This window comes from Loa loa, assembly GCF_000183805.2.
Source record: "Loa loa unplaced genomic scaffold supercont3.131, whole genome shotgun sequence".
NCBI classification, from domain to species: domain Eukaryota; kingdom Metazoa; phylum Nematoda; class Chromadorea; order Rhabditida; family Onchocercidae; genus Loa; species Loa loa.
Window position 1 is genome coordinate 132,888 of NW_018108311.1, and position 22,982 is coordinate 155,869.

At 35.1% G+C, this 22,982-nt stretch overlaps 4 protein-coding genes across 4 annotated transcripts in view; 3 read left to right on the plus strand and 1 right to left on the minus strand.

Annotated features, from left to right (window-relative positions):
- The first annotated feature begins 163 nt into the window (after positions 1 to 163).
- On the plus strand, positions 164 to 972 carry LOAG_04722 (Bm-DAP-1 protein). The gene is made up of 2 exons (XM_003140259.2): positions 164 to 508; positions 663 to 972. The coding sequence occupies exons 1-2, from the start codon at positions 287 to 289 to the stop codon at positions 774 to 776; spliced, it is 336 nt and encodes a 111-aa protein (XP_003140307.1). The 5' UTR covers positions 164 to 286; the 3' UTR covers positions 777 to 972.
- Positions 973 to 1,695: 723 nt separating this feature from the next.
- LOAG_04723 (hypothetical protein) lies at positions 1,696 to 3,790 on the minus strand (the record flags this gene model as incomplete). The annotated part of the gene is made up of 6 exons (XM_003140260.2): positions 3,658 to 3,790; positions 3,075 to 3,184; positions 2,538 to 2,619; positions 2,397 to 2,433; positions 1,861 to 2,084; positions 1,696 to 1,815 (listed from the first exon to the last, which is right to left on the minus strand). Exons 1-6 carry the CDS (start codon positions 3,763 to 3,765, stop codon positions 1,696 to 1,698), a joined length of 681 nt encoding a protein of 226 aa, XP_003140308.1. The 5' UTR covers positions 3,766 to 3,790.
- A 1,467-nt stretch (positions 3,791 to 5,257) lies between these two features.
- LOAG_04724 (hypothetical protein) lies at positions 5,258 to 5,659 on the plus strand (the record flags this gene model as incomplete). Its single annotated transcript, XM_020446664.1, has 1 exon — positions 5,258 to 5,659. The coding sequence occupies one exon, from the start codon at positions 5,258 to 5,260 to the stop codon at positions 5,657 to 5,659; it is 402 nt and encodes a 133-aa protein (XP_020303024.1).
- Positions 5,660 to 6,360: 701 nt separating this feature from the next.
- Positions 6,361 to 22,982, plus strand: part of LOAG_17810 (polybromodomain protein) — a 21,010-nt gene continuing 4,388 nt past the window's right edge. The window contains exons 1-28 of the mRNA XM_020450474.1: positions 6,361 to 6,484; positions 7,162 to 7,259; positions 7,377 to 7,524; positions 7,785 to 7,888; positions 8,186 to 8,327; positions 8,555 to 8,722; positions 9,035 to 9,117; positions 9,218 to 9,433; positions 9,654 to 9,876; positions 10,263 to 10,544; positions 10,749 to 10,877; positions 11,400 to 11,584; positions 11,759 to 11,860; positions 12,099 to 12,378; positions 12,489 to 12,656; positions 12,891 to 13,025; positions 13,186 to 13,308; positions 13,886 to 13,972; positions 14,474 to 14,677; positions 15,298 to 15,522; positions 15,675 to 15,776; positions 16,129 to 16,203; positions 16,326 to 16,472; positions 16,769 to 16,862; positions 17,599 to 17,752; positions 17,882 to 18,057; positions 18,538 to 18,992; positions 22,025 to 22,096. Of these exons, the coding sequence (XP_020305850.1) occupies positions 6,380 to 6,484; positions 7,162 to 7,259; positions 7,377 to 7,524; positions 7,785 to 7,888; positions 8,186 to 8,327; positions 8,555 to 8,722; positions 9,035 to 9,117; positions 9,218 to 9,433; positions 9,654 to 9,876; positions 10,263 to 10,544; positions 10,749 to 10,877; positions 11,400 to 11,584; positions 11,759 to 11,860; positions 12,099 to 12,378; positions 12,489 to 12,656; positions 12,891 to 13,025; positions 13,186 to 13,308; positions 13,886 to 13,972; positions 14,474 to 14,677; positions 15,298 to 15,522; positions 15,675 to 15,776; positions 16,129 to 16,203; positions 16,326 to 16,472; positions 16,769 to 16,862; positions 17,599 to 17,752; positions 17,882 to 18,057; positions 18,538 to 18,992; positions 22,025 to 22,096 (4,482 nt within the window). The 5' untranslated portion in view covers positions 6,361 to 6,379. The remainder of the gene's footprint in view (positions 6,485 to 7,161; positions 7,260 to 7,376; positions 7,525 to 7,784; positions 7,889 to 8,185; positions 8,328 to 8,554; positions 8,723 to 9,034; positions 9,118 to 9,217; positions 9,434 to 9,653; positions 9,877 to 10,262; positions 10,545 to 10,748; positions 10,878 to 11,399; positions 11,585 to 11,758; positions 11,861 to 12,098; positions 12,379 to 12,488; positions 12,657 to 12,890; positions 13,026 to 13,185; positions 13,309 to 13,885; positions 13,973 to 14,473; positions 14,678 to 15,297; positions 15,523 to 15,674; positions 15,777 to 16,128; positions 16,204 to 16,325; positions 16,473 to 16,768; positions 16,863 to 17,598; positions 17,753 to 17,881; positions 18,058 to 18,537; positions 18,993 to 22,024; positions 22,097 to 22,982) is intronic.

The window sequence follows — 22,982 nt, forward strand, 5'->3', positions numbered from 1 at the left end:
ACATTGGGAAACTTCTTGGCCGCAGCCATAAAAGGCATATACTCAACAAATAACTCTTTACAAATTTAAAAAACAAGACTCCTACATTATACTTAATATATTTTGCTGAATATTTAAAGATATATTTTAGCCCTTATTTTAAAATATAACTGATGTGTTTAACCGTTAGTCTTGTTATTCTTAAATGTCGAGTAAATTAGTTACATTGACCTGTAACTATCACTTATTTTTCTGCACAATTTTAACTAAATTATTCAAATTCCACTTCTGGAGTTTATTCAGTTAAATGAGTGAAAGCAAACAGAGTGACTTATTGAAAGGTGGTCATGCACCGGCCGAAAAAATCGCTGGTGGTGTAAGGAGAACTCGGAAAACGCGACTTACTTCGGAATCCGAGAGAAATCAGGCGAAGAAATTGGAAGAACAGGATGCATCACAAGAAGGTTTCGGTGAAGAAATGGAAGAGCAGTCGAAGAATGTGCTCGCACACAGTGGTCTGGTTGCAAAGGTAGTGCAATTTAGTATTTCCTTTATCACTTGGAGATTTCGTTGCATTATCAATGGATTCATTACCTCTATTATGAGTGTGGTTACAAGTGGTCACTGCTCAAGTAAACAATAGGGAAACATTTTCTTGCGTTACTGACATTTGGTTTTTCCAGACAAATAAGGATTATCCAGAAGAGGCAGTTCGCGCTTATCATGATAAGCAGGTACCACAGCTCCACAAGCCAACAAAACCGAATGTAACTCTATTCCAACCTACCAAACAATAAGAAAATTGTACCAGTATCCATTCAAGAACCCTATAATTTACTTTTCTAACACTGTCTGATTTTCACTACACCACATTCCATGTTGAAAGAAACATAAGGGGCTTTTTTGTGTGAAAAAAAATGAAAGTGGGAGTGAAGAACTGCTTTAAGATATTGTATTGAACTAATACAGGGAGTGCAGGAATTTATTACAAGGAAAGCAGAAATATTAATAAATAAGAAAAGAGTGGAAACGCGTATTTACTCGAAAATCGGACATGTTCCCTGACATCATGATTAAAAACTGCTTGATAATGATGTTAAGGGACATGGTGATTCATCATTCTCTTCGTTTCCTTTTCCCTTTTATAATTGTACATATTTAATTGTAATCATAAGCTTTTTATAAGATTTCTTCATAAAAATAAAAGTTTCTTATGTGTTTCATTCACTATTTTACTTTCACTTTATGGATATCCCTTGGTTGCTGGTTTACTTTGCACGTTAATGCTGAGGACAAATACCTTTCGAAAATCTTAATTTACTCTACACATTTCTAAACCCAACATCACAGCGTCAACTCATTTCACTGTTCAGTATATTACGGCGTGAGTAAAGGCCTTTTTGTCTTTGTTTTCTTTTACGGTGATGGAAAAGGTTTCTACAGTATGGTAAAATGTTCAGCAATGAATTAACTATAAACGTCAAAAAACAACGTTCGCAATTATCAATACATGTATATTAAAGAAGAGCTGTGCTTTACAGTATTGTTATCGGTTTTAAACCCGCAGATCATATAATTTAGCCAAAAGTGATCTTGCCCGCTAATTTCACAAAAAGTGATTTGAGCTAAAACTGTAATATATTCAAGTATAACATACTAATCTAAAGAGAAATTTCGCATTATGATCTCAATTTTTTTTCTAAAACCTGCCAATTCTCACTCAACGACTTCTTTTTCTGAGGATCTTATCGATCGGCATATTGCAAGCAATTTCTCGATCGCTACCAGTTTCACGCCACTGTTGTATGCTTCAGTTAAGGATGAAGTGCGATATTTCTACACTTGATATATTTAAAAAAAACAAAAAAAAAACGCACTAACTTTGATACCATTTTTGTTAACCGTTAGAAAGTTCGCCGCTCTCAGGGCTACTTTCGCTACTTCAATGACTTCATGATCAATCGCCATCGCTATGCGATCTACTAGATGGGTATTTTCGGTAATCAATTCCATACACCGTTGATCTGTTGCAACATTACATACCAGACGAAACACTTCGCATTTCACCTCCATTGGTACTTTCGGACCGCTTTCCAACAAACGAACTAAATTTTTTGACATTTTGTGAATTTAATCAAAATGCATAAATGAACTTAGAAGACACTGCGCATTTTGCTCTACCTAGTTGTTGCCCCAGCAGATAAAATTAGCAATGCCGAGCACTTCAGGCTTACAAACATGTTTGGAATTTTTTCCATTTTTTGAAATGGTCAATATATATTCCGAAAGCCTAGTTGAAGTATAATGAGAATTCGTAAGGTTTGTGTCATTTTATCCACAAAATCCGGAGCGTGATAAACTAAAGTACTTCAAATTTTAAGTAATTAAAAAATAAACAAAGCGAACTTCAAATATACCTGCAATGTTTGCAAAGTTTCCGGGCGGTTCGGCCAGCTGTAATGTATTAACAGTAGAAAGTTGTTTTGAAACGTAAGAAGTTTAAACTTCAGAAAAGTGCAAGTCCATGAAATTTACATAAATCATTAAATGAAATCAACCTCGGAGCATAAGGATGGTATTGTTCCGTAGATATTTGTCAAAATACGCAGAACATCATACAGTATCTGCAACCATTGTGGCCTGCAAATGAGAAAAAGTTGCATTAATATTTGGTATCAGGTTTCTAAGTACCATCTATATGCAAGCTCAGCAACATTTAAATATATCTGATTTAATTAAGTGAGGAAAATAAACACAAGAGATTGGTATATCTCTAAACAATGTCAGTTATCCCTGTATCTTAATTGCATTTCAAGATATGCTGTTGTGTTTCAATGCTGGAAAAGCTTTATTTTTAATCATTATTGATGGAAAGATGACTGAACATGGGAATTAAAACAAAAAAAAAATTGAATACTCATAACCTAAATTTGATAACTCCATTTGGATTGATAAATACCGTATTTTTTTTAAATTTGATTTCAGCGAAGCTATAACAGTAATATAAGATTGGTTCTTTAAAGCGATAATATTACAGTGATTCTTGTTTGCATTGCTCCAATTTATGCGTTCACGAAACAAAAAAGAAAATTTACTGATCATCGAAATTCTGCAGGGAACATTTCCATAAGACAGTCATCAATGTAACTCCAATTCGTGGGCAATCCTTTACTTTTGATTCCAGTGCATCGACCTTTTTTATTTCCTAAAAATTTCTACGGTTCATATTAATCAAATTCGAATTTTGAACTACGTTATGTTAAACATCTTACTTTTACAGTTCTACCAATTATGGCAAACAAAGTATTTCTCCAATTCCATAAAATAGCTATCAACTATCATAGGCAAAAATACTCAATGAAGTGTCGAAGTGCCTAGACATGCCAATCCGGTATAAATACTTTCCTCAACAATATCAAAATTTCTAGAAAATCAATTAAAATCCAGAATCCGAATTAACCTTACAGGAAATGACAGAAATGACTAAATTAATTTTCAATAATGATCGAACCTGCCGTTGATTAATCAAATGATTTAACCTAACTCGAAAACCTATTCGAGGGTAAGTTACTGCCAATAACTGAAGTATTTCTGGGACATTCATTTAATACACTACTTGCATATGTTTTGGATGATTCTCGTTCTTACTAACGAAATTGAAACAAAAACGCGAACAACCTTGAAGTCTAGCAAGATATTCTTAATTTGTTTCAAATCATCGCCTAAAAGTATCGCCTCTGTCTCATCCAACTCTTCCGTCTTTCGCCGCTTAGGCTTCGATGCCATTACATATATTATACCCTAAAAGTCGATAATATCATAATTTAAAAATATAATACAATTCGATAAATCTCCTTGTTTAGGAAGTGCGCAAGGTACGGAAGACGTTATAAAGGCAAGCATGAAAGTACGTATCAAATAAGAGAAGGGCGTGAAAAAAAAAAATTACAGTAAGAGCGCGAATGCAAGCGTGAGCGAGTTTAGCGGATGAAAAATATGAGAGAGCTACTCTCATATTTTTACATGAATATTTGCCCTTATGACGCTTTTAACACAAAGAAAGCTTGCCAAAAGATTTGACATGCAGAGCTGCTAATAGAACAGTGCAGCACATAATAAGGTCAAAAGTTCAAGTGAATATATTATTAATGCAGCGTAGCACTAGGATAGTAGTGCGATATGGGATAAAATCGATGCAGTACAACAGATGATCGTACAGAAAGTGCAGGACAATATATGCGAGGAGTGCACGGCAGCGGACTGTCAAATTGGATGCACTTTTACAATGCGGACAAAAAATGACACATCCTGTTATAAAAATTTTCAGTATTCAAATAAGCGAAAATTTTCTGACCAAAAATGGCAAGAAAACACCATGGGAGAAATGAACAAAAGCGTGAAGAATGTCAACGTTATGGACACGATTTCTGCTGTGAATTTTAAATTTAAACCTTTAAAAATTTCTTAACGTCGCATTAAAGTGACAACAAATGTCCTTTTTATGCTGTTACGAATTGAGAGTGAATGCAATACTTTGAAATATTCTGGGGAATTATGGAATTCAAAAAACTGCATTTCGGTTTAGCAAGGTATTGCATAATGAAAGTATTGTATAATGTTTAATGAAGTATAAGCAAAGTGGCGCAGTGTAAAATCATGTACTGCATCATCACGTTGCATTTGGTTGTGATTCACTTCCAATTCATATCATTTATCGTAATGCAAGCATAGCATGCAACGTGAACTGAAAAAGTGAACTGACGTATAACTAAATGATAAAATATTGGAACGATATATGTTAAGTCAAGCAAACATATGTCTACATTTGCGCTTAATTCTGCAAATTTCATGCAAATCGTAACCTCGATAATTAATACTGAACTACGTGCCCGTGCGAAATGGAAAGGTTCAATAAGTTTTCAAAATGAGCATTCAGAAATTTTTTAAATTTGCAAGTGCAACAATAAGTGCACATATGTATGTTCGATGTGGACCGTTAACATGCATACAGTGCATGTTTATTTTATTACGTACTACTTCAAGCACTGTTGTTATTATTCAATTTACAGCAAACATGCAACTAATAAAACACACATGCCAGCATATGTCTTGCATTCACGCGTACAATTATCAATACATTTTATGTGCCCACACATAAACCCACGTACGTCCACGAAAATATGTACTTACACAAAAGCACACGTACGTACGTACCCACACGTACGCATACTAATGTGCACACATACACCTACACAGATGCGTTCAGAGTATCTTTGCAATGGCTTATCGATCCAATCGGGACGACACACCGCCCCCCTCGCACACACACATACACCCGCAGAGAGCATTGCAGCTAAATTCAAATTACCGCCAAGTGCTCGCGACGCGAGACATCTGCTTGCAACTGGATGCGATGCGTCTCGCGTTTCTGTACGATATGCGCGAATGGTTCTTGTGGTTGGCACTTATTGCTCCCGTGTACTGCGAGATTTTATTGCGTAAATTTGACGTAAACATTCATAGAAAGTTAATACTGGGGCACGTCATTTTAACGGAAAAATTAGTTACATGCGAGCGAGTAGGTAAGCGAACAAACGGGCCAGGAAATGTTGACGGGGTCGTTTTATCTTCGTCAATTTATCGGATTTACGTTGTGTTATGTAAGGGCGAGTGTATTTAGATGAAATTGTAAGTGACATTGCAAACAGTACCACCACAAGTGGTCCGATATGGTAACAACCGGGGAAAGATTCCCCGGAATGACGGGGAATTATGTGGGGAATTTACCTAACATCAATCGTAATTCGTTAATCGGTGGTAATAGACAATGATGTGTACGATGAAGTATGAAATAAGATTCACTTCCTTTACAACTTAATTGATATTTTTTATAGCTATTCGAACTGTTAAGACAATAATTTCAGGTTCTTTTGCGTCATACTGAGCTAATTTATTATTGTGTGGTTGTTGGTGGTAAAAACTATATTTTGAAAGTCAGATTTATATTAAATAAATACAAGACTGATTAAAAGGGTACAAGCAGTGTAAGAATCGATCGCGAACCACAGATGATCCGCGAGGACTAAAATATGGTCTGCGAGGGATATTAAAAATTATACGCCTCTTTAATATTATGATGTCACGTCTGAGTTCAACTAATACGTAAAAAGTTTTGATCAAAGTTTGTTTTCAAATTTGACAGAATTTATTATTTTCGAGTTTTGTGGTGGTTGAAAAAAATCAAAAGTGGTCCTTGATCAAGAAAAGATTTGGGAACCACTAGACTAGAGGTTATACCAACCAAATGAGAAAGGTTTTATATGAGATACGGTCGTATAGTCGGAAAACTATGATATGGAGGAATAGTTTTAGAGTGCTTTTTTGCAGGAAGAATACCACCATGAGTGGAGTGAAGCGTAAGATGTACGTGAAAGAGGAAATGTCATCGACCATCCCAAAGAAATATGGGCGACGTTCGCGTAATGTTAGGGAAGAATTGGATGACGTAATATCCTTTCCTTATATTCATTTTTCTTTTGATGGTGATTATAAGCGATTAGACATTTGTTTTCCATCCAACAAATTTGATTTGAGGAAATACTTGTATTGGGATGAACGTTTGTCATTCGCGTAAAATTACATAAATGATGTTGATTTTGTCTGTTAAAGAGCTGCTTATCTAAAATCTAATTAATTAAAAGTGGAAACAGTGACCGAAGAGGTTTGAAGTTTCGGATGTTGAGAAAACAGTAATGCCTTCTATGAACCTTATGTTTTCAGTAAATCGTGTATAAAGGTCAGTTAAACATAGGTAAAAAATCATTGTAGACTTAATGCTAGTGATAACTTGAGCAGAGGTTGAATAAATAATAATGAGATTTTGAATAAGTAGTAGAAATAGCAGGTGGTTAAATAATTGCTTCAAGTACGTAAAATGTAATGGAAATCATAAAAAAAAGTAAAGTGCTGAAATATTTGCTTCTTGTACATAATAATGTGAGTTAAGTTTTTCAGATATATCTTAGTGCTCCGTTGTTTCTTTTTAGCTTTAATTTTAAGTATTAATTGTGCAATTATTTGGAAACTGTGGGTAACTTGATTTCAATAGAAATAGGGAGAATGTATATTCTTAACTTCTTGGATTTAAATTTGGAATTTTGAAGGATAAATTGATAAATTTAGTTGCGGCAGTGTGCCGATTTGGTGGACGCTTTACGTAGTTACAGGACTGTCGATAATCGGATACTTTGTGAAAATTTCATCCGTGCACCATCGCGTCGGTATGGATTTTTGTTTATCAAAGTTTATGAAAATCCATAAATTTTAGCCATTTGAATAATTGTCGACTGAGATTGTTTTTCACCCACAATGATTTAAATGTTTGTTGTTGTTTTCAGCACGGATCCGAAATATTTTGACGTTGTCACGCATCCGATCGATTTGACAAGAATTCAACAGAAAATTAAAACCGAAGAATACAGCACTGTCGAGGATCTTTCTGCAGATATCCGTCTATTGGTCAATAACAATAAAGCTTACTATAAGGTTAAAAATTTTCTGTGAATTCCGGATTTAATCCGAATTTCAAGTCGATATTTCGATCCTTTATGTCGAGTTTTATGTCTTTCACAACTTAAGGATCAGATGGAACGATTCGACAGGATAGTATGATGATATGCTTTTTGAATCTGTGTTTACAAATAGCGTGATCAATCCAACGCTTACTGTACTAACCGTTGGGACAATCCTAATGACTCTAGAATACAGTATAAGATCTCTAACTCACCTTAAAATGCATGATTCAGGAAGGCAGTCAAGAGTACAAAGATGCTTGTGAATTATGGGAATTATTTGAGTTGCAGAGGAAGCAAATGCTTGGGAGTATTTCCGTCACAGAAATGGAAGAACGGTTCGGTTTTTTTCAATGTTTTTTAATACCACTAATATTGTAGAAATATTCTTGATGTCATATGAACGGATTGTTACAATTCTTCACAAAAATGAATTTCAAAATATGAAAATTGGCTGTTCTCAGCAACGATGACGATTTAATAGAGAGTGACGCGGTTTTAAGTTGGAAGTTTCCTAAAATAATTTTTGATATATGGAATTCTTTTGTTGGAACATGTAGTAAAGGTAAGAACTGTAATATTTTCTCAGCTTTTTAATGGTTTGAAATTTTCCAGAAGTATTATAATTATTACAGCCAAAAGGATAAGACACTTGAGACAAAACGCGATGGAGTTTCAGTTGATTTACTGGAAGAAATCATTGTCTGCACTTTGGAACTTACGGATGAAACCGGCCGATTGCTCAGCCCGCCTTTCCGTGTTTTACTCTCTCAAGAAGTTTGTTTTCGCATAGATTTCTATTTCTGTATAGATTACGATTTCTTCTTAATCCATTAAATTGAACGATAATTTATGATACTATGCAATATTGCTGTCAACGGGATTATGTTTACCAATAACTGACAGTCGTTACTTTTGTAAATGTAAAAAGTATCATTCGCACACTGTGTTTTTGTTGTTTCTGGTAGTGCACCCTTTGAGTTTTGAATGGGAATTGATTTAAGGAATTTCCTACTTATTATGACCGAATCAAAAAACCAATTGATCTCAAACAAATTGCGATAAAGATACGTTCCGGCGAATATCACACCTGGCAGCAATTTGATGCGGATTTTCGATTAATGTGTAGAAATGCAAAAGTCTTCAACGAATTGGGTTCGATGATTAGTAAGGTTTGTGCATTATGCAGTTTGTGCATTCTTTGGATTTTGTTTCGTCATTTATATCCATTAATAGCATCAACTATTTTATGAAGTTCTAAATCATTCGATAATGTTTTAAACAACAGAGTTTTTTTTTTTTTACCATATCAACAGTGGCAGTCAAATATTTAATGGTAGATTTATTTCGTACTTTCCCTCATGCTCGTGGAATGATTATGGCATTCCAAATACTAGTTTAACGCATGAAATTTGTAGAAGATTTAAACCGTGCGAGTCATCTTAACACCCTAAAGTTTTGCATCTGCGAAATTTTTGTTGTAGGATGCTTCTATGTTGCTGAAAAATTACATGAAACGTAAGGCAGAATTATGCAGTTCTAAACACAAGCCATTAACAATTAAGAGGTTAGTCCCTTGACTTTTTTTTTTAATTTTAATGTTAAGGGCTTTCTTTATGTGCAACATGTCCGAAGTGTAACAGAAGTAAGAAAGAAATCAATTTCAGGATCAACGCAAATAAACAAGTTCTGGATGAACTGTTAACACAGGATGCTACAGCTAATTCGAGCGAAGAATATTCCGAGGATTCGGAAGAAGATGAGGATTCGGAACATAGCAGTGAGCCGAAATGGGTACTGTACTGGACAATTCGTAATGAACCCAACCCATTTGATCGGGAAACTAATCTAGCAGATCCATTTTTGGAGCTACCCAGCAAAAGGTAGTTTCGAAATAAAGCTTTGCATAAATGTATACTTCCTAAATCTCTGTATCCGACACGATTTCCTCAATCTACAGCTTTTTTCATCAATAAAATTTTTGAGGAGTAATCATTTCTTGATTCGTTTTCTTGTAACTCTATTCATCTGCTGTTTGTTTACTTGCTGTTTTTCATTCGGATGATTTTAAAATGCGTCTTGACTAACTTTTTGACTTTTTAGCTGGTATCCCGACTATTTTGACGAAATTTCTGATCCCATGTCTCTTTTTATGATAAACAAAAAGCTAAAACGTGGTGAATATCGTACGCTGGAAGAGCTTCTGAAAGATATTGTACTAGTTTTTGAAAATGCCAAAACTTACAACGTTGAAGGTTCAGATATTTATGAAGCAGCAGCAAAGCTGGAAAGGCTGGCAAGATCAAAAGCTCGAACGTTGCAAAAAGTAAGACATCATTTTAATCCATATCATTATCATTGTCAGGACTCTAATTACATCAGCCTAAATAAAGAATTTAATTGGGCATATGTTTCACATCGATGTACTTTTGGAAGACCGATATTAGCCTTTATATAAAGCATACAGTTCTGTTAACTATGACGATCTTAATAGATCATCACTTTATATCGACAGTTACCGATAGCTACACAAGCTCTAGTTTCAAACTCAGAGTCAGGATCATCCAGTCATTAGACTTTGAAAGCTTTGAGTTTAAGAAACGGTAACCGACGGTCAGTGATGAAATATCGGCTGTTCCTCGACGAAGTTTAAATTGTCTAATCAAAGTCAAACTTGATTTAATACGTAGTAAGGTTCAAGTCTTTTTTTAGAACATTAAAGTAACCGAAGCTGAAGAAAGGATATCAGATAAAAGTACACAATCGCTGACTGTTACACGATCTGTCTGGAAGAAACTGCAGAAAATGGGGGGATCAATATCTACGCAAGCTACAACTTCAGGCCCAAAGCCAAAATCATTCGCTGTTCCATCATCGAACGTTGAAAACTCTGAGTTTAAAAGACGAGGAAGTGGCCGAGGATACAGTGGTGACATGTTAGCAGTTTTTCGGAGCAAACTGACAGTTTTATGGAACACTGTTTATGATCACATGGTAATTTTTCAAATATCGCACATAATCATTTATGAAAATCTTGGATTCACGTATTTGATTATTTGGTAAGACTACAAAGGGATTAATAATAAGTAGGGCAATCGTCAGTCCACTAAGTATTACTGATAGTGCTAAGTAACAGCGGTAATTTCGCATTAAAATTTTTACTTATCAGTGCGCAAAAATGAAAGAACTAATTCGCAGGATGGTAAACGACGTATTGCTACTGCTTTTATGTTCCTACCATCGAGAAAAGATTATCCAGAATATTACGATTATATTGAAAAACCTATTGACTTAACCACGATTAAACATAAAATTGAAACTGATCAGGTAGGATGATTTTTTCTCGAAACTTTTCAAGTCCTCTTTTGCTCTCGAAATGAATCCTCGCTTGCTTCTGTGGCATCGCTGTACATGGTGTATCCCATTTCCTTTAATGCGATTTCTGATGTTGAACTTACAACTTGAATAAATGTTCCAAGGAGTTTGTAATTAAATGTTCCTGGGAATGTTCTCTCCACGCATAAACTTTTGCGTTATGAGGACTTTTTTTCCCTTTTTTTTGAGGAAGAATATTTAGTGAGCGGCCGTAATGTAAGGTTGAAAATATAAAAGAATGAAACATATTTATGAAAGAAATATGACGTACAAGCGATAAATGTTGTTCTAATTTCCTTGTAAACATAATTTTTGCAATCCGTATTCGAAGGTTCATTTTGATTTCATTGCCATCCCGTTAAGTTGTATGATTTCTTTTTTTAGTTTCAGTCGTTTTTTCCTGGGAGTTAGTTTGGAAATGGGTTTCCACGATAATGCCTAAATATCGATTGAATTAAACAGCTTTTGTTTCAGTATACATCAACGAGTGATTTCATGAAAGATATGGATCTACTTGTCCACAACGCATGGGATTTCAACGAGCCTGATTCGCAAATTTATCGTGATGCTACAACACTACAGTCTCTTGTCCGCAATGCGCTTAGTGGAATTCCAGACTTGCCAGTCTGTAATCCCAAACATTGTAAAAGCAAAATTGGGTAAGCGGAATTTGCACTTGTCAAGTTATTTCTCGCTAGGTTTTACAGTTTAAGTTAGTCTGTATCTATTTAGTTCTTAGAATGTTAAGAATGTCTATATTTTCCAAGTCATTTGTTGTTAGCAAAAGTAATTTTGAATTGTCAATGGAAAAAGCCAGTGATAATTACTTTCAGATTAGTGAAGCCGAATTTAGCACCGAAGAAGCATAAAAATTATGGCAGTGGTGGTGAAAGTAGTAGATGTAATGATCTTGATTTTGAGGGTGACCTTTCTTGGTAAATACTTTCTTTATCTTTGCTATGTTAGAAATTAGACGTTAGTACATAAGGTAGTGAAGAAAGCACACTGGATGAAAAATTATTGTTATTAGGGAAGGTTCAAGATTAGTGTTACGGGAATAAATGCAAACAGGAAAAAATATGCCATTTCTAACCTTTCGTTAATTACTCAGTTGTTTATCTTTTTTTCCATTTTTCCTTTTTTGTTCTTTTTTTTTTCATTATTTAATTTTAGTGGCTCAAATGTGTCGGTATCCGAGGCCTTTCTTTCACATATACATCTTCCGGATAACCTTCGTTCCTCTTCACCTTCTTGTAGTACTTTGACGCCGACAGTATCACCTATGAATGCTACTAAAACAGGCCGTGGTATTTCGCGAAAAATGTTTGGGTCCAATTCTGAATTGGAATTTGATAAGATTAAATTGTACGAATTGTATAATCTTATAAGGAATCACAGAGATGAACGCGGGCGTGAATTGTCACTTCCATTTTTGCAGTTACCATCGAAATTTGTAAGTTTTAATTTTAATTGGCAAATACCGGACCTGGATGCAAAAAAAAAGATCAGATTTTACGTTTGAAAATATCAGTTTGTGGGAGATAAGGAAAACTATTTTTTCAGGATTATCCCGATTATTATGATGTAATCCGTAGACCAATTGATCTTACAAAAATTCGGAATCGGATCACATCAAATTATTATGATTCGACCGATGCCTTGATTAGTGATTTCAATTTGATGTTTGATAACGCTTGCCGTTATAATGAACCGGAGAGTATGATTTATAAGGTTTGATTTTCCTTCTTATGAGGTAATGGGCTTGAAAAGCCGTCATGCATGCAAGACATCAAAACCACGAGCCCAAAAGCCGTCATGCAGTCCTGTTTACTATGAACTGGTGCCATTGCATAACACTATGAGACAGGCATAGTATATCTTTTTCGACCACTCCAGGTCTAAGTAATAATAGCTTAGAGCCTTTCAGAATCAAAAGTTTCATTCACTTAAGCATTTAAATTTCAGGATGCACTTTCGCTGCAAAAACTAATTCTATTGAAAAAACGCGATTTATGCAAAGATAGCGCATCAGCAATAAATGTACAGTCAGAAGTTCAAGCTCTTCTTGCCTCAATTCTTATTTCAGTTAATAATCATCAGGTATTTTATATTCAGTGCTCTAGATTTTAAGGATTAACTGAAAAACTGAAAAACTTTAAGGATTGTCTATGAACATTAAGTTACACTGATGGAACGATTCATTCAGTCATGCTGATATTTCTTTATTCATCAGCATATTGAATTGCTCACATTGCTATAGGACTCTGATGGCCGGTGCTTCTCAGATTCGTTGGCTGACTTACCGGGAATGTTACGGAGAAAAGGGATTGATTCAGAGAACATTCCATTCTCCATCGATGAAATGAAAAGAAATGTAGATAAGGTAGTATCATTTTTTCTCCCTCTCTTTATTTTTTTCTCTTCCATTCATTTAAGTACTTTGAAATTAAGTTTGGCAGATTTATCTGTTTTGTTAGAAAGCTTCAGATTAGTATTTGGAAATATGACGGCAGGTTAAAACAGGTTAAAATATTGCATAGAATTATTGTTGGGGGTGAAGACTCATCAGTCAGTTTATCACTACAGCGTTGAGAACAGGCTAATGTTTCATGACGATTGGCATTGTTTTAGATGCCAAATTGGTTTTGCACTCTATACTGTAGTTGTACATTGAAATCTAATTGACTTCCAATTAGATTTCATTTCCACTCGATTAGTGCCATTAGTCCATGCAGGAAAGTCGATGCACGACTGCATCGAGCACTGAAATGTAGGCTACTAAGGAATATTGATGATCTTCCCCGGATATTGGATTACTTTTTCCTCAGCTCACATCTGAAAGTTTGGCGGAAGGATATCACTAAAAAATCCCAGAACTCCATTGTGCATTTTATTCTGAAATCCGAAGAAATTCCCAGAAACTTTTAAAAATAGAACTTCGTAAATGTGTAATTTTGCAGGGTCGTTATCGTCGATTGGATAAGTTTCAAGATGATCTCTTTTTTTTGTTCAATGTAGCGATGGAGCATGCCCATTCCGATTCTCAAGTAAGTTAAAAAGATGTGTTACGGCATAAAAACCTATTCAATCTTTTCGACGGCATGCGCATTCCTCAAAATTACTGTGTGCCTTACGTAGAACTACGACATGCGTAGCCGAACGTCGTGATGCTATATTTTAAGTTCAGCTGGAATTAATAAGAATAAATAATGGTTTTAAAGTGATTAACTGAACAAAAAATTTTTTCATATTTGTTTCATATTTTTCATTAAAATTTTTCATATTTAATTACCAAGTTTCGTTTGATACTGATTTGATTACTTCATATTGTGGAGAAGGAAAGTCCTTATCGGAAAACAATGTTTAATGAATTCCATCTTTAATCGAAAGATACTGATATCCTTAGCTAGAATCTGTCATTCTATATTTTCCTTCGGCCATGCTGTTTATTTAGCGTTTTCAGTTCGAATTCATTTTGAACATAGTGACACAAGATGTCCTTTTATTTTTGTAAACCTGGCAAGCTAATTGATACCTTGAATTTTTAGGTTTTTGAAGATACAGTCGAGCTTTGGATGTATTATCTGAAGATGCGTGATGATCTGACTCGTACTACGTTGCTCTCTCCTGCTCGTTGGTATACCGAAAAAGTGCTGCTTACGCATGTGGATAATATTCGGAAACGTAAACTGTTAGAAGAGGCAAAAGATGACGAGGAAAATAAAAAATCTGAGACTTTGGGGCCAAAAGCAGTCAGTTTTCTTGTATTTTTGAGAAAATTAAAGCTAGAAATTGACCAGTTCCAATTTCAAACGAAATTTAACTGAAAGTGGGATGGCAAGAGTTTCCTTCAGGCTTTTGGAAATTTTGACATTTTTGGTCAAATAATAATGAGATTATTCTTACCAGAACAACTGTATCTATAATACCCAATAATTAAAATCCCACCTAATGGTCGATCCTCTGGTCAGAACTTCCAGGTGCTTATCTGTCCACTCGAGTTATTGTAAGTGATAATAAGTGGTAAGTGGTCTGAATAACGAAGCCGTTAATTTATCTGACTTACTGATTTAACACTTTGTCTTAAGCTTTTTTTTTTTGAAAAAATGATGGAGGAAAAGAACGTGAGTAACGAAACCATTTGAATCCTTTGATGCAGTGAACCAAATTTTACCGAAAATCAAGTGACAGCTAAATAACTATTAGAAATTTTGTTAAAATTGTTACGTATTTTGAACAATGGTAATACAAAGGGTAGTGGGTCAAAAAAAAATTGATGTGGCTTGATGTTCGAAAGATTGAAAGGATAAGTTTTCGGGAAGAAATTATTTAACTAGGCAAGAAATAAGGCAGTGAAGAAATGATTGTTCAGGATGATGACATTGTCCTGGATTCAACTGGACAAGGTGGGGTCATTTATCGAGTAAATGATTATGCATATGTAGCACCAGCAAGTGAAGAGACAGTGTCACAACGGCATATTATGAGGATTGAAAGGTTGTATCGCGATAGTGATGGACAAACATTTGCACGTGGTACTTGGTGCTATCGACCGGAAGAGACGTTTCATTTAGCTACACGGAAATTTTGCGAAAATGTTTGTTTTGTTAGTTTATAATTGGAAATATTGGCTCGTTATGGCTGATTCAACATTTAGTTAAGTCCACGTTTTCGTTGCTCTCATATTAATTTTAATTATTTATATTTATATTTTTGGTATGTCACGAGTTTTTAGAGCGGTTTCTTCAGGAAGTGTTCCTTACGTCTTACTATGATACGGTAACGGTGGATCGCCTTATTGGAAAATGTCACGTCATGCCGGTTCGACAGTTTATGAGACAAAAACCAAAAGTATTCTCTTTGAAGATTTTGAACAAAGATAACCTGCTAGTGATGGTTTTTTGGTCAAAATTTTTCTGGGATTGAGATTCCAGGTCAAAATAGGAGTCCATTTTTTTTTTTTTTGTTTTTTGTTTCACATAATTCGAGAAAATTATGCTTCCGTGTTCTTCATCAAGAAAAGGGTAAACGTATTATACATATCTACATTGAACTGGATATCTGAGTAATGTATCTCTGAATATTAGCGTTCTTCTTTATTCGACCTTCCTTGATCCTTTTTGCCGTGAATATTCATATCATGCAAAAATTGTCAAATGAATAAACATCACCTTTAATATTTGGCAATGTATTTCTACTTTAGGGCTTTGACGATAGCGATATATATGTATGTGAATGCCGTTATATGGGCAGACAGCTTCATTTCAAGAAACTGAAAGTAAGTATCAGTGGCAACACTTTTGTATTTCACATAGTCTATATCAGCTTTTTTCTTTCAATTTTTCATTGTGGTTATTCATTTCGAAAACAGGTAACATATTCATATGTTGTTCCTTTTAGCACTGGCCATACCATCCGGAAGACGAGAAAGTAGAATATATAAAGCGAGAAAAACCGCTAACAATGATAAAACGTGTCACGTCAGTGTTTGCAAGCCGGAAAACATTCGAAACTCATCCGGGTGCGATGGTTGGCACAAACGATGATGTAACTTTTTGAAATTTCATGCAAAAGGAATTGTAGGCAATCGTAGCAATCTTGTCTATATGAGATATGAATTTGCTGTGTCATTGTAAAAGGACAGTTCTTTGCAAAATATTTTTGAAATGGAGTTAAATAAAGCGAGTACATTTCTTCTGGAAATCGAAATTTCTATGCTGTTATGTATTGTTCAATTAATTGATCAATCATTTCATGATTGTCCCACAAGTGTTTTTATGACCGTGATAATTGAAAATATAGTTCTGAGAAAGTGTAATCCTCATAAATTTTCCTTTCTTTAGGAATCAGTTGATTCAATTTCATCTTTGGAAGACGATCGTTTGAAGAAATTACCTGTAGTTTTGGAAAAGGAAAGAGTGGAAGTTGTATGTAGCGGTAAGGTTTTTTTTGGTAATTTGTGGTTATTTCTAATTAATATTTTAAGGTTTTATAACAAAATATTTGTTAGTCTTGTTGACTGTTATTCTCGAAACTATTTTATACTTCGAGAATCTGACAGGCTCAATAACATTTTGGGAAGGATGAAATATGTTTTGTGGTTCTATATATTATCAGGAAATAAGTTGCTTTCTTCTGCTTAGGGTTGAAAGTGTGGCATTCAGCAGAAAGCCGTATACCAAAAAAAAAAAAAAAGAAAAGAAAGTTGATATTGCAAGTAACTGTTTATTTTTAACATAAAGATGAACTTCTTTCAAAAAGAATTACTCAGAGCTAGAAATTTCTTCTGATTTAACTGTTATACCATAATATTTAATTGTTTCTTCACATAACACCTCGTCTTTAATCTGTAATTTTTTTCTTTTCATTTGTAATTTCAAATTTGTCTGGAATCAAGTCCGATATATAATTTAATTTTCACTATGCAGCGAGTGAAAAACAAATTTATCTTTAGGTAATTAAATTTCATATTTTGGGATATGTGTCAGAAAAAAATTCTTATCAGGAATGGCCATGGGAGACCAAGATCTGCCCATTCCTGTTGTTTCATGATATCATGGTAAAATGTCGTAATTAGTCATCGGCTAAGAAAGTTTTCGTATCCTAATTATTCATCGGTAAGAGACTAATTTTACCATAACTGCAACATCTTTCTCAATTTTTTGGGTTTTAGATGTACCAGAAGTTGCCAATAAATCGATGATCTTTTACGAACAAATGCAGTACAACGATCGTTGGTATCGGTTAGGAGATTTTGTATATGTATATAATCCGTTGAAAAATCGAAATGCAATACTACGGGTCGATAAATTGTGGAAAACAGTTGAGTAAGTGATTACTTTTTTATCGCCAAGTTCAGCATAAGCTGTTATTTTGTGCAGGGCTTGATAAAGAGCTTCTAAATTTTTTTTCCTAGCTTTTAAGTTTATTTTTGGAATATCTTAAAAATTTTTTAGGGGTGATGGATTTTTCTCTGGGCCATATTTTGCACGACCTCGTGAAATCAAGCACGAACCGGCACGGCTGTTCTATAAGCAAGAAGTGTTTGCCGTCGATCAGCCGGATATAACTATCCCATTGGAAAATGTTCAAGGATTTTGTGCAGTTATGTCCGTTAAAGAATACACCAAAGGTTACCATGCATTTAAATACTTAATTCATGGAGTGATTACATGTTACATTTCTACTAACTTTCATTTGCTATTTAACTAACTGGGAATGTAGAGAGTTTGCTTTGGAAATGGTGCGATAAGCTAGTCAGATCAGAGATAGTATAATGCTACCTGATGCTTGAACATATTGTGAAGATTTCTCTGTTCATAAAAATCCCCATTATCAAATTGTTCATGACTTTAAGATATGAACTTTAGGCTGCAAAGAATTTAATGTTAATTTCTGAAACTAAACACATTAAAACTTAAAGCCCTAAAGAGTACAAGACTTTTCCGATTTCTGCAGTTATCACTCAAATTTTCTTTTGGGACATCTAAACATATAAATTGACAAGAATTGAAATATTATTTGTTTTAGAACCTTAAGTTTTTTTAAAATTGTTTCTAAGTGTCTATTTTATTTCCAAGTATCTATTAATTCCTAGTTATTTTCTTTTTAGGACGACCAACGGAAATTGATGAATCTGATGTGTACGTTGTGGAAAGTAAAGTACGAGGTTACGAAGATGGTGGAAAACGATGCAGTTTAACAGGTTGTAAACCATCGTACTATAAAAATGTTACAAATGATACAAATGACTGTACAATAGTATCGACAAATGAGCAAAAGGCATCATTAAAAGGTGATATGGATCAATTGCCGTCAACCGTAAAAACGAAGACGGAAGATTTCCATTCGAATGTCCCATCCACTTCGAAAAGTATTGTCGAACAGCCTGGTGCTATCAGTAAATTGGGAATTGTATCGGCTTCCTTTTCAAGTATTTCGGTAGATGATGACAGTAGCAGTGGGTCAAATCAGGCTCCAGGCAACATACGTAACACGCCTACATCCATTGACCAAGAAGAACCGATGAACGATGCACATGCCAAAAAACTGAAGCACTCCTTAAAGGTGGGTTATTCAATTCTAAGTACGAATTCGCATCTTCACATGTTTATCTCTTCTGTGAAATCTTTTGGATTTTTCTCCAAAACAATCGAAGGCTTTTCATGAATATAGGATATAGGACGGTTAGCGTGGTGAGTTCATTTGACTGATGCTTAATCGCATGATGTACCGCGTCTAATTTCTGGATAGTTCCGGGAGTGATGAGAGATGGAACTAGTTTGAGTAAATAGATTTTGTTAATTTTCCGATTTCATATCAATGTTATTTCAAATTAATTGCAGCATTCATTGATTTAAATTGAAGATTCTTGAAACTAACACTCTGTATTAGGCCATAGTTTTTTACTTACTATATCTTTTCATCAAATATGCTACCGTGCTCTTCCATATATAGTTTTATCGAGACTTGACTTTTGTATCGGACAGGTAATTCCGCAGGGAGAATATGCAATAATGACAATAGCGCAATAATGACAATAGCGCAGAAATGTCAAATTCTTTTGCCAAGAACCAGGCTATCAGCAGTATTGCAGTTTCATATAGATGGGCAATTGTTTGAAATGTTACAATTCGAGTGTGGAGCGCGCGCTTGTTACGAACAATTCAACGGAAATTGGAAATGAGAGGGGAAAGAGAGATAGAGCGAATTTATGGGGATGAGTGTGTATATACATGTGCCTCTTTGTGTGATGTGGGAAAATGATGCGGGAAGGGAGAAGGGTTAATGAATGTTGGGCAAATTAGTACCTCTGACTATGCACATATACTCAACGTTGGCCGGATCGATATTGTTCATTAAATAGAGTACTTGGAGATGATGATAAGGCTGCGTGTGGTACTTACAGGATGACCTAAATTGAAACGTTTGATACGAAGCAAATCATTTATGGTGTCATTAGCATGTTGTGCTAAAGTTTGCAGATGCGAAAAGGAAGGTGATGAAGTTCTGAAACACACACATGGCAAATTTTCAGAACATTGTTAGCAGAAGATATGGAAGGAGAGAAGAAGGTGGAGGAAAAGGGCTGATGATGTTGACGGGTCGTTTAATCGACAGAAGAAATTTTGTCATATGGAGAGAGGGAGAGAGAGAGAAAGGGAAGGGTAGGAAAGGATGCAATTGACGAGACATGATGCAGGTGAAGAGATACACAAGTAAAAGTTAAAATTAATTTTTTCTCTCTGTTAGGAAGGAGATCTCTGTGGGTTCTCTCTCTTCTTCACAGAGAGCATAAAGGCAAAGAGTTGGGAAGGGTACGTTGTTAACAATGCAACAACTATCGACGATGTCCCGGCACATCATCGCAACGCACCCGCATACACATACACACATACATATACACATCTATACACGAGGCCTTCCTGGTGGTGATATGATTGGTGGGGGGGGGAGGGGGGAGGAGGAGGGGGAGAGGTACGTTGTGTCCACAGCATTTCGTGTATTGCCTTGAGGACGAGCCTATCCTTTTGTTTAGTGGAAAGTACTCAGGCTTGTCTGCCTGTTTGTGTGTATGTGTGTGCTTCCATACACATACGCACACACGATGGATAGGAGTAGGATAGTGATGTTAACGGGTGTTGTTGACGTTGACGCATAACCGAATCAACCGATGATATGCGACCAAAGATGTTGTTGACGGTCTAGGTTAACTTGTTAGGTGCGCATCTAACAGAACCGTTGCTACCAATGCTACCATCGCTACCACTACAACCACCACCACATCACCACTACCACTGCCTACAACCAACAGCTGAAGCGATATCTGGATGAACTGCGGCAGAGTCGCCTTCATCTTCAAGCTTACCCGTTCCCTTCCCCCGCCATACTCTTCCCACTCCCCCTGCCTTCCTCCCACTACTACAACTATCACTGGCAAGAGTAGAAGGAGCAGCAACCTTTTCCATGCGACACGACAGCACTTTGTAAATCAGCGAGCCGGGCAGTAAGCAATGGCAACAATAACAACAACAACAACAACAACAACAACAACAGCAATAGTAGTAGTAGCGTTGGTAGCTGCACTCAGTGGGTTACTAGCTTTCAGCACCGTGACCTGTAACAGATGCTACCAGTAAGTAATACTGCTCTAGCATCCTTGTTGTTTTCGTCGTCATTGTCATCATCACTGCTGGACTAAATAACTAAATACGATGGCTGTTGCTGTAACTGCAGCTATCTTGTGTCACATATTGCCATAGCTTCTCTGAATGCACATATGTCATGTGTATAAGTGTGTGAGTGGGCGTCTTGTTTTTTTCTTTTTTTTTAATAGTTTTAGAGTTGCCTACTTATGGATTCGAAAACCTTTTTTTTTTTTTTCTTTTTTCTTTTGATCATGTTTAATAAAGCAGTACAGTAGTGGTTGCTGAAACATTATTCTCGGTACAGTTGTAATGGAGAATGCGATGGTTACTGTGGAATGTTGGTAGCATGTAGTTTAGGTGTAAGTGTATATGCGGATATTACTTCAGAATAAAATATGAATGTTTGTTATTTCTTGCTATTATGCACTGCAAAGTACTAGCAATACCGGAAATACAATTATAGTGCAGTGAAGCATTTGATAATGATGGTATGTTGATGATGATGATGAGTAACATAGAACAAAATGTAGAGTAGTTGGTGAGATATGGTGTTCACATGGTAGGCAAGTTTACTGATTGAAAAGTAATAATTAACTGATGAGTTTGCATGTTACGTATTGTTTGAGGATAATGTATGAGGTTATGGTAATTAGAGAGTGTAAAGGGATGTTCAATGAATGAAATATATCACAAGATGAATGTATAAATAATAAATCATTCGAATTAAGCTAAAAGACAAATTCTATCTTCTTTTTTCTCTTCTAATCATATCTTTGATATTGTTAAATCGCTTCAAAACTTTCCCTCTTGCATCGTTACAAATGCATTTAACATGACGAGATGATGATGATTACTTTACTTATTTTAACATTAGCAAATAGAGGATGTTTTCTTATGCGCTTTATGTATATCGTTTTAAAAAATGGAGGAATTTTAATGTCATCTTTTCAGACTTACAACTTATCATCGGAAGTCCTGGAACCGGAAATTTACTATTTCAAAACTCCAATCACTATGGAAAAGGTTTGTTAGTTTTTAAGGATTTGCTCTGTGCGTTTATTAAATTAAGGGAGGAAGAGAATATTTCGATTGAGGAATTTTTATTATGTATTGTATCATTTCTCATCCACATTGATATACCAGTTGCCGAAAATTTTGTTGGAAAATTCAAATGCTTCCAGAAAATTCAAAAGTTTAACTTATGGTTTTTAGAGAAATTGAATAGTCATGTTAGGTGTTTCTTATAGGAATAAGTGAATGGTGTAAAACCGTGCTAGTGTAAATCGGACGGTAGAACGTCGTGTCGTATGGGTGAATGTGTTTTTGAGTGAAAGTGGATATTGATGTCAACTCCAAATATTAGATTAAATTTGTATCCAAGCATTTTCAAAGACTTTTTAAAGATTATTTAAATAATATTGGATGTTGCTTAGGAAGACGAAGTATCTACATTGAATTCTGTTTTGTTAAATTAGTGCATGATAAGTATTGAGTGGCCAAATAACATCACTTATGCAATTACAGTAACTTGTTTGATTAAATCTCCTTTTGTAAGCGGTTGTGAAATTTCAATCTCGATCACTTCATTCATCACTTATGTTACTTCAGCAATTATGCCAAGAGAAGGAATAAGTATAATAATTGGTGGTCATCGAACCTAGTGACCCAATTCATCTCGAACTTCCTCTTCCTCTTCAGAGAAGTTCAGAAAATTACAGGAAAAGTTCCTCTTGCTAATAAGCTCTCATCTCCTTCCTCTTTTTCTAGACTCTTAACTCTCCTGCCATATTATCCCGCCTAGTTTAGTATTACCATTGCTTATATCAGCTTACTGTTTCTCTCAATGATTTGCTTCTTCCAGCTCTTAGAAAAAATAACAAAGTGGCGCTACATATACGCATATATATAT

Bases quoted from the DNA above. Each gene is read 5' to 3' on its own strand.
- LOAG_04722 (XM_003140259.2), top strand. From the start codon at position 287: ATGAGTGAAAGCAAACAGAGTGACTTATTGAAAGGTGGTCATGCACCG. The intron at 509-662 runs GTAGTGCAATTT...TGGTTTTTCCAG, and splicing joins ACAGTGGTCTGGTTGCAAAG to ACAAATAAGGATTATCCAGA.